General features: G+C 31.4%; 2 protein-coding genes and 1 pseudogene across 3 annotated transcripts in view; all 3 read right to left on the bottom strand.

Moving 5' to 3' along the window:
* The window catches only part of LOC148303845 (neurobeachin-like protein 1), a 148304-nt gene that overhangs the window by 17146 nt on the left and 108774 nt on the right, over positions 1–22384 (bottom strand). The gene's annotated exons all lie outside the window — the stretch shown is intronic.
* Positions 792–1409, bottom strand: LOC148303850 (larval cuticle protein A2B pseudogene; annotated as a pseudogene).
* Positions 18587–21244, bottom strand: Cpr64Ac (Cuticular protein 64Ac). The gene is made up of 2 exons (XM_088269311.1): positions 21183–21244; positions 18587–19969 (listed from the first exon to the last, which is right to left on the bottom strand). The coding sequence occupies exons 1-2, from the start codon at positions 21192–21194 to the stop codon at positions 19451–19453; spliced, it is 531 nt and encodes a 176-aa protein (XP_088125437.1). The 5' UTR covers positions 21195–21244; the 3' UTR covers positions 18587–19450.

The following is a 22384-nucleotide window of genomic DNA, read 5'->3' as shown; positions in this document are numbered from 1 at the left end:
AATATTTGTGTTTTTATTATTCACACAAATATTTCAATTTTATACTATTTTTGTGAGCCTAAGCGGCTCATTATTAGAAATAGGTATCAAATTGTGATAGAGTGGGCTCGAACCGAGAAACTCTGACTTAAGAGTCCGCGACACTAACCACGGGACCAAAACCCGACACCATTAACATATTAAGAAAGCAAACTATCGATTTTTGAATTTCAAGCGTTTACACGATGAAGAAGATCAACGATCCTTTTAGTTAAAAAGTTGAAATGGTGTGGAAAGATTAGCATACCAAGAAAGAAAATGATAAATCATTGCATCTTGTGCGATGAAGAAGGTCAACAATCCTTTTGGTTAAGAAGTTGAAATGGTATGGGAAGATAAGCAAATAAAAAAGGCAATTATTACATCTTAAATGATGAAGAGAATCAAAGATCCTATTGGTTAAGAAGTTGAAATGGTGTGAGAAGAAGATTGGCAAATTAAAAAAGGAAATGGTCAATAATTGCATCTTATGCGATTAAGAACATCAAAGATTCTTTTGGTTAAGAAGTTGGTATGATGGAAATTAGAAAATGATCAATTATTTCATTTTATGCGATGAAGAAGATCAAAGATCCTACCAGTTAAGAAGTTGAAATGGTATGGAAAGATCAGAACACCAAGAAAGGATATGATCAATTATCGCATTTTATACGATCAAGTAGACCAAAGATCCTAACGGTTAAGAAATTGACTGGAAAGATTAGAATATCAAGAGAGGAAATGATCAATTATCTCATCTTATGCGATGAAGAAGACCAAAGATCTCAATGGTTAAGAATTCGAAACGGTCTGGAAAGATTAGAATATTAACAGAGGAAGTGATCAATTATTACATCTTATGCGTTGAGGCGGTGATTCAATTAACGTTTCAGTAACAAATCTGGTCGTTTAAAATTAGACAGCCACGATCTTGGACGGTATGACTGGAGCGGCTGCGATGACCGGTGCATCCCTGGACACTATCGCGTTGAACCCGTTGATGGGGTCAGCGTAGTAGTTGACGGTCCTTCTGACGCCATCGGGTTCAATCAGGCTGTAGGACCCCTTGACGATGTCTCCGTCCCTCGTCTCCTCCTGGGCCTTGTTGTCGCCAGTGAGGCCGTCCTGCACGCTGTAAGCGTACTGGTACTGCGGGTACGCGTCGTCCAGCTCGCGGACCACGGCGGCGGCCAGCGGCGCCGGGGCGACGAACTGCCTGGCGAGTGGCGCCGGAGCGGCGACCACCTGGCGCGCCAGCAGCGGAGCGGGGACCGAGTACTGCAGAGGGGCGACTATACCGGCGTTGGCTGCTCCCATTAGGCAGACCAACAAAATGGCCTGATAATACAAGCAAAAAAATGTTAATACAACAATAAAAAATCAACAACGAAGGTAAGCACTGTATACCTCAAAAGGGCAGATGATGATAAGACTGTTAGATAAGTAATGATCAAATATATGACTAAATTTACAAGGCTGAGATAAGCACTATCGATAAAATTAAGGAAGGTGTGTTGAGATGATTTAGACATCTGGTACGAATGAGTGAGGAAGAACGATAAAACAGATATCCGAGGCGAATGTAGTTGTAAATAAAAACAGAGGAAGATCGAGGAGAACTTGGCATGATCAAGTGTTTTAAATACTTGAAAGTGGTCAGGTCAGGAGTTGGAAAAATTGTCGGGTGTCTATGAGGAGATGCATGAATGCTGAAGAGGGGAAAAATGTTTGCAAATACCTCTTTGGGGAAGCGGCATGATGGTTAGCTAGTCAGATAATTTACGATCGAGATTAAACTGCAAAAACTGAAGCCCTATCCACAAAAAAGAGAAGGCGAAAATCGTCAAAAGATGAAAAGGCTGATTTAATATTAACAACAATAATATTCAAAAAAACTAAATTGTAAAAAGGCAAAATAACAGATATTTGAAGAGGTGATGAAATCGAAAGCAAACATGGGTAATGTATGATAATGGGATGCCATTGTGGTCTACATCACGTAATGAGGTGGACTCGAAGGAAAGTTAGTTAAGGTCGCGCAGCTTTGGGTAAGTGAGTCCCGACACATGATGTTTGCTAATCTGCTGGCTTCTTTGAATAACTTAAAAGCTGTGACGCAACACGATACAGCAAGTAATGGCCTAGCACGCGCTTTACCCAATTTCGCTAATTCTTTTGAAGAAAAATACAAGGAAATTTACAATTAAAAATTGAAAATGGAGCAAACCATACATTTTTAACAACCACGACCGTATCTGAATCCCACATTGTGTCAAAAATTTGAAGAAATCGGTGAATAACTTTAGGACATTTAGTTTTTTTATCAAACGATTTAGATTTTTTATTTATCGAGGTGTCGGAAGAAGGCGGATTCTTTCCATCTCACCAATAGAAGTCTCTAGTGAAGTTCTAGTGATTCAAGAACAATGTTTCTAAATTGGTTCATATATATAGAACTTCCAAGAATTTGAGTAGTGTGGTTGTCAATAATGGGTAGAATTAGTGAATGTTTCACGTGTGTAAAGTGATCACTAAAACCAGCCGACCTGACGGTCGTGAGCCCCGTAAATTCCCAGACTTCCATATTCTTCTTCATCTTTGATGAGATGTCAAAAAAAAAAGAAAAATAAATGGATTAAGATTTTAAAATGGCTTAATATGTATTAGGTTTAATTGAAAAGTAAGTAATTAAATGGTACTTACAGTGATTGCACTCATTGCTTCGATTGGGATTGTTACCGTCTGAATGAGAACAGTGGAATGTGTGTAGTTTGTGAGGATGGCTCGAGCCTTATATACGGCGGGCTATAGTGCGGCAGACGTTGCCCAAACGTCGCCGTCAGGTGTGATACGTTGCAGGATCAAGAGTAACAGACTATGCCCTGGCAAGAGCTTCTCAAACTAGGGGGATAAAAAAACATGCTTGCGAATTCCTAAGAATTAATATGAAATAACGCGTCATGTTAGATGCACCCAAACGTTATTTAATTTCATTTTGTATCTGAATAACCGTTTTAGCTACCCATGACTGACAACCACACTACTCAAATTTTTGGAACTTCTAAATATATTGATCAAACTCGTGACACAATATGTGCGAGTTCACAATAGACATATATCGTGGGTATACTGGCTTTTTTTTCAGTCTAATATTTATTTAATATGACCCTGAACTGGTACCTGAAGCGGAAGGCTGATCACCTTTTCTTCGTGTATTTGATGATCCAGATAACACTGCTTCTATACGATGCAGTGCCCAATGCACCATTGGGTGCGGATAAGGGTTAGAAGGGAATTAGAAGAATACTGGCAAAAAACGTGAACTCTAAAATCCCTGTTTGAATAATTCATGTTATTTAAAGCTTTTAGCCTGAATAAATACCAGCTATTTAATTTTAAGTTGAATTTACTTTTAAAACCAAATATCGCTCGCTCCTTTCAAGAACGTCATAAATAAAAAATCATCAATATTCAGTTGTACATGTTTTCGGGATGCCCAAAAATTGTTCTATATCCCAGCAAAAGAGGCATATTTTTAACTTAATATTTACCCGCTACAGGGCAGAAAATGTTGTTTTTGCATTTTGAAGAAAAGGTATTGTTTAATTATTTTTTTAAATATACTAAATATTTTTCAATTGGAGAAAAAAAAAACCTTCAGGTTTTACCTAAAAAGATCTGTTGCACAGTAAAAAGTTCAATAAATGGCTTGATATTTATTTTTAATACATAACTAACTAACTAACTAACCATCACGCCGCTTCTCCGCAGGGGTAGGCAGAGAGAATAGAGCGCCACACCACTCTGTCCTTGCAAACATTCTTCGCCTCTTCCACGTTCATGCATCTCCTCATACATACCCGCCGATTGTTACATTGTATTATATTTTCAAACATTAAAAACGTTTTACTGAAAGTAGAAAGATTTTTGATTTATGACGTTCTTGAAAGGAGTGAGCGATATCTATGATATTTTAAAGTACTTAGTGTTTTCTGCCAGTTTATAGAACGTTGAAAACTTTATAATACTGCATCATTAAGTCAAGGTTGCATATTTTCACGTTTTTTGCCAGTACATCCACGATATGTTCCAAAATCCAGATTTGTAAACAAGTACTTGGACACACTCAAAATGTTGTAAATAATTATAAATATTTAGCGTTATGAAATGGCTGAAAATTGCTTCAAAGTCTTTACATTATTGAACCAAAGAAATGTTTAAATATATTTTGTGTCAAAGTTGTAGAACCGCAATGTTCATTACGCCAACCGAATTATTTGTACAGCTAAAGAATCGAAATGCATCCGATAAGCTGCAAACACGATTTGACTAAATTTAGTTAATTATTTATATATTACGCAATTATCTACGTAGGTACGTACATATGTCAGATACCCTTTTTTACTAAACAAAAAACATACGTTAAACAAAATATCAAATACCAAATTTCAAAAAATCGTTAAGCATAAAATACAGCCCTTCATGATATCGTAAAGATAGAAAATTAATCGGAAAGAATTTATAAAATACACATGAAAACTTCCATAGAACATAGCAGTAGCTTACTTTGCAGTCAATAATTAAAGGCTAATTATATCGTAACAACACTAACCAGTGGCAGTAAAAAATGCTTTCATATTCGATTTTTTTAAATTATTTAGACGTTAATATTTTAGTGTTAATTTCACTTTCCAGTGAAATACTTATTACTTTGATATAAAGAGATGTTGATGTATTTATAAATGATTAATGTACATGTCGATTAAAACAACTGACTGAAAGAAATGTAAGGATATGGAAGAGGCCTATATCTAGCAGTGCAGGACAGAAGGCTGAAGAAGAAGAAAGTACATTACTGAAAGGTTTTTTTTCTTTCTTAAACTATTTTTTTTTACATTACTAATAAATAATAAGTCCGACACTGTGTGTAATGATTGGCGGATTTGGCTACCGTGTTAGATAACCCGGGTTCGATTCCCAGGGGAGGTCTAAATAAATATAAGTGATTTTTCTACTTTAATATTAATTGAAAATTACCCTGGGCTGGTACTTGTATCGCAGAGGATTGGACACCTTCATGAAAGTAACGATTAAGATAACACTGCGGAATAATCGGCGGGTACTTATGAGGAGTATCATGAATGTGTGAGATGCGAATAATGTTTGCAAAGACAGAAGACGTGGCGTTCTATTCTCTCTGCCTACCCTGCGAGTAAGTTAGTATTAAAACATCACTCCATTATCACTTGAATTTTTATTATGACTTTTATTTTTGTCCGCCTCAGTAGTGTAATGGTCAGCATGCTCGGCTACCGTTCTGGAGGTTCCGGGTTCGATTCCCAGGGGGGGTCAAATAAATATAAGTGATTTTTTTACTGTAATATTTATTCAATATTACCCTGGACTGGTACCTGAAGCGGAGGGCTGATCACCTTTCCTTCATGTGTAAACGATCGAGATAACACTGCGTTTATATGAAGCAGTGCCCTATGCACCATTGGGGTGCGGATAAGGGTTTTATTATTATTATTATTTATTTTAAGATCGGAATTAGCATTTTTTTTTTAAATTGGACCCAAATTTAAGCGTAAAACCTCTTTTGGTTTGAATTCAATATTATGATATATTGATCCTAGAGCAGTTGTCTTGAGATATCTAACTATGGATAGTAAAAAGAAAAAGGGAGAAAATAATAATAAGCATTTGATTTCTTAATTGGTTTAGAATTTCCCACCCTACTGAATTTTCAATTCTGCCTACCAAGACTGCCAATTCAATGCGCAATTATAATTCAGATGGTTTGCAAAAAAAATCGTGTCAAGTTTACGTTTCCCAATGGATGAGATTGTCATAAATTTGAAACTCTTTCCACAGAGAACGCTGATGGACCTTAACCTCGAACCTACCAATAATACAAATACATTATATGTGTGATACGTAATATTCCGTGTCGCCAAATCTCATTACGTGGCATGTCACGTTCGCACAATATGTACGTAGCTACCTACGGTTACGGGGTAGATCTTTCTAGACAACAGAATAATTCACCCAAAAAGGTTTGTGGCGAAAATATAAATAAATAAAAACACGATCATAATAAAAATAAAATCATAAAGTTTAAGAGACGAACTGTTATTTTATTTTATTAAAAATTTTATTTTACATATACTCGTTTATTATTTCACCTTATTCAACATATTATTTTTTATCAGTAAATACCATTATACAGTTTTTTCTGTATATATATATATATATATATATATATATATATATATATATATATATATATATATATATATATATATATATATATATATATATATATATATATATATATATATATGTATATATATATATATATATATATATATATATATATATATATATATATATATATATATATATATATATATATATATATATATATATATATATATATATATATATATATATATATATATATATATATATATATATATATATATATATATATATATATATATATATATATATATATATATATATATATATATATATATATATATATATATATATATATATATATATATATTATATATATATATATATATATATATATATATATATATGTATATATATATATATATATGTATATATATATATATATATATATATATATATATATATATATATATATATATATATATATATATATATATATATATATATATATATATATATATATATATATATATATATATATTGGGTTGATGCAAAAGTAATGACCGTTTTTTATGATCCCAGGTAAAAAAATTTTTTTTCATAAATTATGAATAGTATCTTCTTTTTTATGATTCCATTGTATAAAGGATGCTTTCTCTCTACTTTCTATTCAGTTTTGGCCTGGCCAGAGTTCAGTAATAACCCCTTGTATTTTTTCAAAATGTCGTTCGATAAAGTGCATTTACGTCATTGTTTACTTTATGAATTCCGTAAAGACAATACCGCGAGTGTGGCAACCAAAAACATTTGTGAAGTGTACGGAGCAGATGTCATCAAAGTTCGACAGGTACGAAGATGGTTTGCAAAATTCCGATCTGGAGATTTTTCACTCATTGATAAACCACGTACCGGGCGGCCATTGAAGTCTGATGAAGACGAATTAAAAGTCATAATTGACACCAATCCACGTCTAACCATCAGAGAGATTGTGTCAATGATGGGAGTAAACCAAACAATCGCATTAAGACATTTGAAGCGTATGGAAATGGTTTCGCGGTACGACGTTTGGATACCTCATCAATTGTCGGCTGACAATTTATTGGATCGTGTTTCAACGCGCGTTGCTTTAAGTGCGAGACAAAAACATGAACCTTTTTTGCATCGTTTGGTGACGGGAGATGAGAAATGGGTCGTGTACAACAACGTGACAAGAAAAAGACATTGGACTATACCTGGACAAGCCCCATTAACAACTTCGAAGGCCGAAATCCATAAAAAAAAGTTATACTTTGTGTTTGGTGGAATAATAAGGGTATTGTGTAATTTGAACTCTTGGAACACGATAAGACAAGTACAGCAGAACGATATTGTCAGCATTTATCCAAATTGAACATGGTCCTTCAAAAGGATAGACCAGAATTGGTAAACAGAAAAGGGGCAGTGTTTCATCACGACAACGCGCGACCACATGTGGCTATGATGACCCAACACAAGCTAAATGAGTTAAATTGGGATGTTATCAAGCATCCACTGTATTCTCCAGATCTTGCTCTTTCTGAATTTTATTTATTCCGATCACTGCAAAAAAATTTAAATGATGAAAAAAATTATTCAATAGAGCAGGTAAAAACATCCCTTACTTCATTTTTCGCATCAAAATCCACGGAATTTTATACTTCTGGTATTAATAAGTTGATAGAAAGATGGAAGAAGGTTATAAGAAGTGATGGAAATTATATAATTTATTAAATAAATAATACACAAGAAAAAAAAATATTAAAAAAATATATGTAAAAAACGGTCAAAACTTTTGCATCAACCCAATATATATATATATATATATATATATATATATATATATATATATATATATATATATATATATATATATATATATATATATATATATATATATATATATATATATATATATATATATATATATATATATATATATATATATATATATATATATATATATATATATATATATATATATATATATATATATATATATATATATATATATATATATATATATATATATATATATATATATATATATATATATATATAATATATATATATATATATATATATATATATATATATATATATATATATATATATATATATATATATATATATATATATATATATATATATATATATATATATATATATATATATATATATATATATATATATATATATATATATATATATATATATATATATATATATATATATATATATATATATATATATATATATATATATATATATATATATATATATATATATATATATATATATATATATATATATATATATATATATATATATATATATATATATATATATATATATATATATATATATATATATATATATATATATATATATATATATATATATATATATATATATATATATATATATAATATATATATATATATATATATATATATATATATATATATATATATATATATATATATATATATATATATATATATATATATATATATATATATATATATATATATATATATATATATATATATATATATATATATATATATATATATATATATATATATATATATATATATATATATATATATATATATATATATATATATATATATATATATATATATATATATATATATATATATATATATATATATATTATATATATATATATATATATATATATATATATATATATATATATATATATATATATATATATATATATATATATATATATATATATATATATATATATATATATATATATATATATATATATATATATATATATATATATATATATATATATATATATATATATATATATATATATATATATATATATATATATATATATATATATATATATATATATATATATATATATATATATATATATATATATATATATATATATATATATATATATATATATATATATATATATATATATATATATATATATATATATATATATATATATATATATATATATATATATATATATATATATATATATATATATATATATATATATATATATATATATATATATATATATATATATATATATATATATATATATATATATATATATATATATATTTAAATATTTATTGAATTTATTATTTTCAGTTTAATACACTTTTAAAGGTTTTTGATTTTTTAATTATTTGGTTTTCTATTTTTTTTTTTGAAATATTTTTATGTTTAAATCATCTGAAGAAATTACTAAGAATAAATACACATGCTGTGTTTTTAAAAAAAAATAAGTAAATGCTGTTTACCTTAGAATAGGTATTTATTATACCTGGATAGACAGTCTTATAAGTTTAAAAAAAACATTTACTTACTAAGTGTAATACATACTTTTTCACTGTTAACAGACTATATGAAAATAAATAAAAATCTGTATATTGATAGGTAATAATTCAATTAAAATATTCCAAAATTACAAATGATTCAAAACAGTAAAATAATTAACAAATACGCGTGCTTTAAAATCTGCTTTGTATATTTCGCTCACTCCTTTCAACAACATCATATATCAAAAAAACTTTTCAGGAGATCGTTTTTAAAGTTTAAAAATATAATACAATATATCTTAAAAATAAATATCAAGCTACTTACTGAACTTTTTACCGTGCAACAGATCTTTTTAGGTAAAACCAGAATGTTTTTTCTCCATTTGAAAAATATCTAGTATATTTAAAGAAATAATTAAACAATACCTATTCCTCAAAATGCAAAAACAACACTTTCTGCCCTGTAGCGGGTAAATATTAAGTTCAAAATATACCGCTTTTGTTGGGATATAGAACCTTTTCCAAAAACATACTGGCACAACTGAAAATTGTCATTTTTTGATAAATGACGTTGTTGAAAGGAGTGAGCGATTTATGTGTGGTTTCGACCAATATGTAATACCGTTCTACTCCATCTAAAAACACAAATAGCTTTGGTGAGTGACTTATGGCGTCTCTTTGATTAGCGTATACGTCTCCCATACAAAGATCGTATGTTTGAACTCATTTCGATCAAGTTCAAGATACACATATATGGTATAAGACTAATTCTACCTGAAAATAAATATGTAGTTATATTCAATTTCGTAAAAGTAAAACAGAAACATCAAAGTAGAGACGGTAGAGGATTGTTTATATTTCGGAAGTGGCAATTGTCAGGTCGTATAGCAAGACAAGGAAACGAGAGATGGACAACCAGAGTTTTTAAATGGAAAGCCACACCAAACTGTCTTTGCCTCTTCTACATTCATGCATCTCCTCAAACATATCCTATGATTTATTGATTTGGCGTTTAATTTGTAGAACTCCATTTTAATTTATGTATTAATTTTAAATCAAACACAGATTTTTTGAGTCTACTAAGTTCTATTTTATTAACAAAAACACATTTTTTTATATTGTGACAATTGTTTCGCCTTGTTAGGGCATTATCAAACGAATGTGAAGATCAAATGGACCCAAGAATACAAAATACTTGATCATATCAAGTGTTCCTCGGTTCTTCTATTCCTAATAGTACTTCTATTACCAACCACATTTCCTCGTAAATTTATCTAAATTTTTAATATATCAGTGTTATCCGATCTCTAAATGCACCATTATCACTGGTCCCGTACGGAACCACTTGGCATTTAAAGGCCATGTTAAATGAACAAATTACTAATGCAATGAAATCGTGCCATATTTGGAGAAACAGACGTGAAATGGGGTAATCGAAGATCCGAAAAAAAGGCATAAAATTTGTGTTTTTTTTTTCTCTTTTTCTGTGAATCGGGACAATAGGTGTTTTGAAAAGATTGTTTTCCAAAATAACCAGTGCGGTGGATTAGGAAATGTCACGGTGGGACAAAGGTAGAGTAAAGTGGGGCAAGCGGCGCTCCCAATACTCGCCAGTCTCGCCCGCGGTGGCCGCCACTGTCTACCTACTGCCCGTGTATCCATCAGGCAGTGCTCAAATGGAAAATATTTACATCCACTGATCGGAAAATTAGCGATTTGTAGTATGCATACACTGATAGGAAACTCTGTCCGCCTCCGTGGTGTAATGGTCAGCACGCTCGGCTACCGTACTGGAGGTCCCGGGTTCGATTCCCAGGGGGGGTTAAATAAATATAAGTGATTTTTTTCACTCTTATATTTATTCAATATAACCTTGGACTGGTACCGGAAGCGGAGGGCTGATCACCTTTCCTTCATGTGTTAACGATCAAGATAACACTGCGTTTTTATGATGGAGTGCCCTATGCACCATTGGGGTGCGGATAAGGGTTCGAATGAATGATAGGAAAATTATCGATTCATATTATGCATCCACAGACTTTTCAAAAAAAAGTTTATCTTATAGATTCCTAAATTATTTTACAACTCCAAAAGTTAATACTAAACAATTTCAACAATATTTCAAATATTTAGGAATTAAATACATCATTAGATTAAAACCAATATTTTTAGCTTTTCCACTTTATTTTTATTTGACCAGCGACCGGGTTTCGTCGTTACCGACATCATCAGACTGGTGGCTGACCAGTATGATGATGTCGGTAACGACGAAACCCGGTCGCTGGTCAAATAAAAATAAAGTGGAAAAGCTAAAAATATTGGTTTTAATCTAATAATATATTAAAAATGCAATTCCATCACGAAGTGTCGGTGGATAATATAAATCTATTAAATACATCAATTAACTACCTAAGAAATAAAAAAGATGGAAGACTTTAAAATTCCTAAGAAAAAAATTAATGCCCATTACATGCAAATCTTAAAATATTGAAGTATTTAATTGCCAAATATTTGAAATTTTGTTAAAATTGTTGATTATTACATTTTGGAGTTGCATCATTTTGGAATCTCGAAGATAATTTTTTTTATAAATCGTTAATTTTCCAATTACTGACTGTATAATAAAATAATCATTATGCGAACAGTAGATGCATCATAATTTTTTTATTATAAATATATATTTATCAATGTTGATTTTGACCTCCCTGAGAATCAAATTTGGGACCTTCAGTTCAGTAACCAAACGCGATAATTACTACTACACAGAAGCAGATAAATATATCAATAGTAATATATTCTTATTATTTTCACATTGAAAATACTGTTTTTTTAAACCTCTTTTTTATATTCACAGTCCACATAAGCCGTATTTTTTGTATGATAATATAATTTTTCTTGATTTTTTATTAAAATTTTTATAATTGACTTTAAAAGAAATTTTAAATACTTTTGCTTGGTAAAAAAAAATAAAGTAAATATTCCATTTCAAGAACTGGATATTACGCTGAGCTGGCTGAAAATAATCATATTCCGATCACCTATGGCTTATTTGCACAACTACCATACTTATATAAGAGCCAACGGAGATTACTAAACGGTGTGTGACTAGAATGACAACTTCACCACAATCGTAAATAACAATACATAAGTCATTTTTGTAAGTCATACTTATATGATCCATCTCATGACGTTCCGTTATTAAGTTCACAACAGCCATCTATGATTGGATTAAGAAAGCTTTTATTGAGTAGAGACTCTTTATTTGTTTTCGAGATCTGAACCCTATTTACATAAATATAGATATTTTTATTTATATTATAGTAGTAATAATGATAAATATCAATACTGTATTAATAATAAATAATAATTATAAAACCCTCATCCACACCCCAATGGTGCACAGGGCACTGTGTCATATAAACGCAGTGTTATCTTGATCGTTTACACATGAAGGAAAGGTGATCAGCCCTCCGCTTCAGGTACCAGTCCATGTTAATATTGAATAAATATTACAGTGAAAAAATCACTTATATTTATTTTACCCCCCTTGGGAATCGAACCCGGGACCTCCGGAACGGTAGCCGAGCGTGCTGACCATTACACTACGGAGGCGGACATCAATAATAACGAAAAATATTCGTATTATAGCTTTAATAATGAAAAATATTGATATTTTAGCAGTAATAACGAAAAATATTGATATTATAGCAGTAATAAAGAAAAATATTCGTATTATAGCAGTAATTACGAAAAAATCGTATTTTAGCAGAAATAAATATATGCGATGACATCCGAATGATCCAAATACAAACAAATTTTCATTAAATTGAGAAGATTACCGCCATTTATGTATATATTTCGATTGTAAAATTTTGACAAGTATAAGGGTGTATTCGCAAAGACAGAACTGCTGAACTGCCCGATTTAAAAAATATATACCTGTATTGGATTTTTTATATTTTTTTAGAATAAACAAACAAAAAATATTTATCTATATATATTTAACTCCTTGCCTTTCAATAACTCTTTTCTTTTCAGAACCATATAGTATTTTGAAGAAATTATTTTTTCAATACATAAACGACGATTGAGGAAAAAATCAATTAACTAAAATGTTACTTGGGTTTAGAGAAAATGAAGTTGCGACTTATCGAATACTGGGCCTTAAGCGATGCACATTTATTGCATGTTAAACGAAAAAGTGCACTGGATTCCTAGAACAGAGCTGGGACAAAGTGGCACAAGTGAGGTGTGCGCGAAATCTGTCATCGTTTCGTAATTTGATTCCCCACCCGGAATGTGCAATTTGCCAAACGAGCAGATGGCTATAAAAGGCTACTCGCGGTTGAAGAAAAAATCATTTGATTCGAATCACTCGAAGGAAAGCGGCGCTTCGAGATTTGACAACAACAATAAAAATCATCAATTGATTCGGCAATTAATCACTTTGTGGTAATATCTATTAATTTTTATCATTTCAATTTTACTTGATAAACACCACTGATTCTTAAAATTTATTGAGACACGTGTTTCGATGCATTCCACATCATTTTCAAACACCGTATGTAAAGCGAAGTCTAAATTTATGTAAAGAGTTATGTCTTTGGGACGCTAAAGGATGAAATGGTAGAAGCCATACAGTGGCCATAGGATGACGAGGGATGGGGAGGGAGGGGGTTTGAAAATGATGCGGAATGCATCGAAATATGTATTACGATAAATCGTAACAAATGGTGGTATTTACCGAGTAAAATCAAAATTAAAAACAAATAGTATTTCATTAAAGTAAGCTACGGTTCAGCGATATCATTGCAACATTTTCACGTTGCCTATATTTTTAGTTTTTTTTAATGATATTTTTTTCTCGATAGCCCTAAATTAACGACCAATTGACAGAATCGGGCGGGGTGAAAAAAATGTGTATTTTTTTAAAAGATTAAATCGAATAAACGAACAAAACATTGTTTTACACTTTTCTGAATTTAAATACATTATTGCGGAAAGTTCTTCTTGAAAACAATGAAATAATACGAAATCCTGTCACTTGTCGAATAAAACAAAAGTGAAAAAAGCTATATGGCTGTTGTTTTATTATGTAAAACAATAATAATGACTCTCTAGAATATTTTTATAAATTGTAATTTTTTTCAAGAAAATTAATTGCCACAAATAATGTAAAATGAGGAAACCTGGTCACTAGGTAAATAAAATCAGAGCGAAAAAGCTATATGGTTTATGTTTTATATTAAAAAAATTATGATGTTACACCCAAGACTATTTTCAAAAATTGTAATTTTTTTAAAAGAAAAGTAATTACCACACTTGACCCTGCTTAACCCTATATACACGAAAGTTATAACAATGTTACGCATGTCGCTTTTTTCAACTTTTCAAAAAGGCTTTACAAGAGTATTCTAGGGCTTACGATCTGGCATTTGGTTGGCTTAAGTGATCACTTTATACACTTGCGTGATAGATTTGGAATGTATGACCGGTATATGAAAAAGGTACATATATATATATATATATATATAAAATATCATTGTTGAAAAACGTTCTATGTCAAACAAAAGCATAAATGGGTTTACTAGTCATAGTAGAATACTAACCAAAATTTTATTTGGATGAACTATGAATGTACTTTTTTCTTTCGGGCAAGAAATTCGCTAATCTGCTCAGCTTAGCATACTTGACGTATTCACAAATCGTGATGAGTATATTTATGATGAAAATTAAGAAGACTTATTCCGACGGTATGTCATAGTAGCAAAATAAAGAAAGGTACAGCCCCGCGGTGGTCGGAATAAGACAGGCGGATACGAAGTGGGTAAATAATGGTCGCGTCATATCGCTCACTCCTTTCAACAATGTCATTTATAAAAAAAAAAATCGTCGATTTTCGGAATGCCCAGAAAATGTACTATATTCCACTAAAAGCGGCATATTTTTAACTTAATATTTACCCGCTAAAGTGCAGAAAGTGTGGTTTTTGCATTTTGAAGAAAAGGTATTGTTTAATTATTTTTTTAAAATATACTAAATATTTTTCAAATGGAGAAAAAACATTCAGGTTTTACCTAAAAAGATCTGTTGCACAGTAAAAAGTTCAATAAGTGGCTTGATATTTATTTTTAATACATTTCATTATATTTTTAAACTTTAAAAACGATCTCCCGCAAAATCAAGTTTTCTGATTTATGACGTTGTTGAAAGGAGCGAGCGATATTATAAAAGCTAATATATTCCGCGCGGGACATTATTCGCGATGTATCGCTTTCACTAGCCATTGCGCATTGTGCAAGGTAGATAGAGAAGAATGATTTATCGACAAGCAAATATTTACATCGCGGCTAAGAATGCATTTTATCGATATCTTATCGGTGACGGATAATCAGAAAAGCGAAGCGATTTATCAAAACATAACAAAGCCTTACATCCTTCAAGCAATATTCCTTTACTTTAATTGAAATATTTGAGTATATTTTTACGAATAGCGAATAATTTTAGTCCGCCTCCATAGCGTAATGGTCAGCATGCTCGGCTACCATTCTGGAGGTCCTGGGAGGGGAGGGTCCAGGGAGGGTCAAATAAATATAAGTGATTTATTCACTCTAATATTTATTCGATATTACCCTGGACCGGTACCTGAAGCGGAGGGCTGATCACCTTTCCTTCATGTGTCAACGATCAAGATAACACTGTGTTTATATGATGCAGTGCCCTATGCACCATCGGGGTGCGGATAAGGGTTTGAATGAATGAATATTTTTAGGAAACTTTTAAAAATGAAATATTCAAAATGAATTATTTAGGAGTTTAGAAAAATATTTCATTTTCTATCGCGCTCTTTCCCATATAGGGTCGTGCGATTTGAAACGACACACATTTGTCCATAATGTACATCTATGTGTATGACAGTTTAGCTCACGACATATTGCGAAATGCAAAGCGAGAAAAACTGCACTGCGCTGCAGGAATGCACACAGACGTGACAGTGCACGAACTCTAATTACTATCTTGACCAAGATATCACATTCGATTGCCAGTCGAAGTGCAAATAGGCGAAATGAAATAGACCGTATTCAGCCGATTCCCACGTGAAACAATGGGAAAGGAAACGAGTTAGAGCTATCAGTGTCAAAGGGAATGCCTTGGGCAAGATTATATAACAAAAATCGCTCACTCCTTTCAAGAACGTCATAAATCATAAATCGTCAATTTTCAGTTGTGCTTTTATTGTTTTCGGAATGCCCAGAAAATGTACTATATCCCAGCAAAAGAGGCATATTTTTAACTTAATATTTACTCGCTACAGGGCAGAAAATGTTGTTTTTGCATTTTGAAGAAAGGATATTGTTTAATTATTTTTTTTTAATATACTAAATATTTTTCAAATGGAGAAAAAACCTTCAGGTTTTACTTAAAAAGATGCGATGCACAGTAAAAAGTTCAATAAGTGGCTTGGTATTTATTTTAAATACATTGTATTATATTTTTAAACTTTAAAAACATTCTCCTGAAAAATCAAGTTTTTTGATTTATGACGTTCTTGAAAGAAGTGTGCGAAATAATTAAACACGTAAGATATAAATGTATTGATTTGTTTGTTTTAATTATAACATAAATCACGATACAATTATAATAGACTATATAATATTTTAATAACGAGTCACCTCTTTTATGGAGCATACAGGTCTTGTTCGCAACACAAACTATTTTACAGACTGAATTTATGATTACAATTAATTGGGTAAATTAATCAAGTAAGTAAGTAATGAGTAAGATATATCAAAGTAAAAAAAAAGACTGCATTATCCATAAATAATAATTTAGGATTTTTATATATTTGTTAACTATTGGCTGTCCGCCTCCGTAGTGTAATGGTCAGCACGCTCGGCTACCGTTCTGGAGGTCCCGGGTTCGATTCCCAAGGGGGGTAAAAATAAATATGAGTGATTTTTTCACTCTAATATTTATTCAATATTACACTGGACTGGTACCTGAAGTGGAGGGCTGATCACCTTTCCTTCATGTGTAATCGATCGAGATAACACTGCGTTTATATGAAGCAGTGCCCTATGCACCATTAGGGTGCGGTAAGGGTTTTCATTAACTATTGGTACTCTAAAAGATTTTAAAATAAGATATAAATGTATTTAAAGTAAAAATAAATAATTATTGAGATAAATTGTTTTTGATTTCTTTAATACATAAAACGAAGCATTATTTTCTTTGTGTCATACTGCTACTCAAAAACGATTTGCATTTTATAACTATTTTGATCGGTGAGAGAATATGAAAACTGTAAAAAAAAAAAATTTCATAATCTAAAAAAAAAATCTCCATTCAAAAGAGTGTCTTAAAATAATATCTAGAAATTAAATTTACCACAAGGACGCACTTCGAAAAGATGAAACACTTATATCTAAAAAAAAAACGACACGATTCCATAAAAAATATTCAATAAAAATGTAGGGTAAAAATATCCTTACATTTTACATATTTGGAAGACTTTATAACAATACAAAGATTTAGTAAGATAAAAATGAAAGAGAGGGATTACTTTCGCTTTGAAAAAAATATATATCACAAGATTCTTTACGACAGTATTTTCAAGGAATCATAAAAATTTTACACTCGAATGACAAATTTATAAAATTATGTCAATCAAAAAATTTGACAAATTTTGCGAACATACTACTATTAAAAACTCATCACTTTTCTTTTTAAAGTTTACAGTATGAAGTACTAAGAAAATAAAAACGATGGGTTTTTAGTAATAGCACTCAAATGAAATCTGATTTAAGATAAACTGATTTATTTTTTAATTAAATTTTCAAATTTGTAAGTGAGGCAATTAAAATATCTATTATAATAAATAAAATTATCGAAAGTAAAAAGGAAAAGTTATAAGAAAGTTCAACCCAAAGCATGATTCCTCGGCATAGTCAGTAAAACATAAAATGGGGTGAATAGAATTGGGTACACAATTCCTAGTTGGATATTGAATAAAAATAGCAGTATTTGTGAAATTTGCATAAATGACTCGTTTATTTGACAGCAATCATTGTTCATCATACAAATCAACAAAATGACTATATACAATCGTAATAAATAACATTAAAACACATTTCCATACGATTAAAGCTATCAGTGTAAGGTACAAAATTATAATAACGAGACGAAGGGGTGATCCGTGGGTCAAGCGAGGTCGTGAGAAGATTCGATTCAAAGATTCGTCACCAAATATCAGTAACAAGAAATATATGAGATTAAGAAAAAAATAAGAAAAAAGAAGGAAAAGCTATAAATGAAATAAAAAAAATTAATGAATGATGATAATAATAATAATACGATGAAAAGTGTAAAAGATGAATACGAAATAATAATAAATAAATATTTTACTACAAATAAAAATCAAGGAAAATACTAAGCCATATAAGCTTGTATATATACATGTTTATTTAAAATGTTTTATGCGATCATTATATTGTTCTGAATCCACGAATGTCCTCCTCCGAAATGTAGTGGTTAGCGCGTTTGGCTACCGTGCTGGAGGTCCCGGGTTCGCAATATATGAGTGATTTTTACTTTCATATTTATTTAACATCACCCTGGACTGGTGTACAAGAAGCGCAGAGCTGTTCACATTGCCTTCATGCAATCAACAATCAAGATCACACTGCGTCGCTACGATGCAGTGCCCTATGCACCATTGGGTGCGGATAGGGGTTAAAAGAAGAAGAAGGAGATATTATACTTGTAACGAAAATCTAGGAAAATACTGAACCATATATAAAATGTATTATAAGATCGTTATTTTGCCCTGAATCAACGAATCAATGAATTAACGAATCAAATCGGCTGGGCAGCAACTGGGAGAAGGTTCACCAGTGGTGCCCTGCAATGGGATATGCTGGAGCAGCGATGACCTTGGCTATTGGGGCAGCAGCCACAACCTTGGCTCCACCAGTCCTTTCGACGACTGCATTGAATCCGTTGACGTGGTCAGCAGTATAAGTGACCTTTCGGATATGACCATCAGGCTCGACCAGACTGTAGCTGCCGTGGATGACTCCGTTCTCCAGGTGTTCCTCGGCGTTCTTGGAATCTCCAGTGTGCGGGTCGGACACTCCGTATGCGAAGTCGTATTTGGGGTTGGGGTCGACCGGCTCTGGTACTACGACCTTCGACACGACTTGGGGGATGATCTGCTTTTGGTACACTGGGGCGTGCACGTATTGGGGGGCATGTACCACGGGGGCTGGTTGGTAGAAGGACTTCTGGATTACTGGCGCGGCGTGGACGATGGGCTGAGAGTAGACGGGAGCCGCGGCTACATGACCGTAGTCTGAGTAGACCACGGGCGCTCCGTGAACGACGGCCAAAAAGGCCAACGACAAAATCTTAAAAAAAAAAACAATAAAATAATAATTTTATACTAAGCAACAATTAAGCAAATTAGGTAATGGCGAATTTGAACGAATTTATTAAGCCACATATATATTATACTTCCAAGTTTAAAATCATTTGGGATTTTTTCAGGGCAATATTAAGCTAGTAAGATATCAAATAGTCAATGATCACGTTTTTGTAAAACAATGCACTTAGTCACTTTCTCCTGTATGACTACGATATATTTTTTTTTTCGTACTAAGCCTCTCCTCGTTTACGAGAGACTAAAGCAACCATTAATATATAATTAGAAATGAAAATATTTTATTCACACGATTTTTCAAACGGTTTACGCCTTTAACTGGATTAGTAAAAATACTTCTTATAACCCTTATCTGCACCCAATGGTTCATAGTGCACTGCAACATAAAGAAGCAGTGTTATCTTGATCGCTTACACATGAAGAAAAGGTGATCAGCACTCCGCTTCAGGTACCAGTCCAGGGTAATATTGATTAAAAATTAGAGTGAAAAAATATTTTATATTTATTTGAGCCCCCATGGGAATCGAATCCGGGACCTCCAGTACGGTAGGCGAGCGTGCGGACCATTCACTACGGAGGTGCCATATATTATTGCAAAAGTAAATTTAAAAAGTAGAAGTATCGGGTTGTGGTCACGTTATTACTGTCGCGGAGTCTTGAGTTCCTGAGTTCGAACCCACTCTAGTACAATTTGATACCTATTATCAATAATGAGCCGCTTAGTCTCAACGAAATACTGTGGTAAAATATATTCATGTTTAATTTAAGATTTACTTAGTAAATACCACTATTAAAGTTAGTAAATGACATAGTAGAAAATAGTGGTATTTACTAAGTAAATTAAAATTTATTTAAAAAAATTAAGTCTGGACATTACAGGGCTTACGACCGTCATAGGCTTGGTTAAGTGATCACTTTACGTGTACATTTACCTATTCACCAATTCTATAACTATAATTCTATATGATAACCACAGTACTAAACTGTCGAATCAGGTCCATATTTTTCACTACCTATGTTGAAATGTCAAAAATGTATGAAATAACTCCTAAACGGAGATAATCCCTATTTGTGAACAAGTATTTGGACACACACAAAATGTTGTTAATAGATAAACATTAGAAAACATTTAAAAAAACATAAGAAGTGATGAAAAAATCATTAATGCAAATAGTCCTGACCTGCACAAACATATTGATCCTTGCGTTCCTCTCTTGGCTCGAAGGTCCGAGATGGAATTGGTACTGATGATGCTGAAGAGTTCAGAGGGGCTTATAAAGCTCTCTCGGGAGCAGCACTCCTCGCCAGGGCCGGGGGGCCGAGGGGGGGTCACGAGAGCGGATCTGGTGGCGACAGAGTGGGGCAGATTCTGCAATGCTCCTCTCAGACGCTGCGATACATGTAGCATGGTCACAGGGGTACGTAACATTTCGTCGGTGAACTGGTTTTTGAACACTTTAAACGCGGTAAATTTTCGCAATTAGCTGATGCTTTTATTAGCCATAAAAAAACAGTACCGCAAGTACGCAAAGTTTATGTATCTACACAAAATTTGATCTGATTAATGTATACAAAATTACAAATTATATTTTAAACCGTCCTTTTTTGTTGCAAATGATAAATATTTACGCCCCAACCAGAAACACGAGAAACCGTCATATATTTATTGCAATAATTGCCGGACAGTGTCTGGACTCAAAATTCCTATACACCGAATGCAAAACCTCGGAAATGATTTCGCGGACCATATCGATTTCTGGAATATGTCACTTCTTAAATATAAAACGACAATATTTCAGGCTATTGTATAATTCTCTATTGTATATGTTCATCCTTGTTCAGACAAGTACATTTCGAACCAATAATATTGTAATATGTACAAATTGGCTAAGGCGTTAATAAAGGAAGATTTTTTTTAATGCTAAGCATTTTAATAATGTTCGTAAAACGACAATATTTCAGGCTAATGCATAATTCCTTATTTTATATGTTCATCCTTGTTCAGATACGTACATTTCGAACCAATAATATTGTAATATATTATGTACAAATTAGCTGAGGCAAATTGGCTAATAAAGGAAGATTTTTTTTTAATGCTAAGCATTTTAACAATGTTCGGAGTGAGTCCACTTATTTTTATTGAAATCTCAGCAAAGATAAAGAACAATATGGAAAATATCTCATAAAAGTCTACTTCTCATTTATGGTCTCTACTAATTAAAAAAAAATACTGAATTTAACGACAGATGATGCCGAGAACTAGCATGTGAAAAAAGGTGTCAATTGAAGCATTAATACAATGCCGAGTCTGAGTAGTGTGGTTGTCAATCATGGGTAGAATGGTGAATGTTACACGTGTATGTTGTATCTCATAATTTCGATG

Source organism: Brachycentrus maculatus, unplaced genomic scaffold, assembly GCF_059751285.1.
Source record: "Brachycentrus maculatus isolate JH-2025_06_01 unplaced genomic scaffold, ASM5975128v1 h1tg000344l, whole genome shotgun sequence".
In the NCBI taxonomy this organism is placed as follows: Eukaryota; Metazoa; Arthropoda; class Insecta; order Trichoptera; family Brachycentridae; genus Brachycentrus; species Brachycentrus maculatus.
Note: the sequence above shows the minus strand (reverse complement) of the source record. Positions and strands in the feature narration are given on the sequence as shown.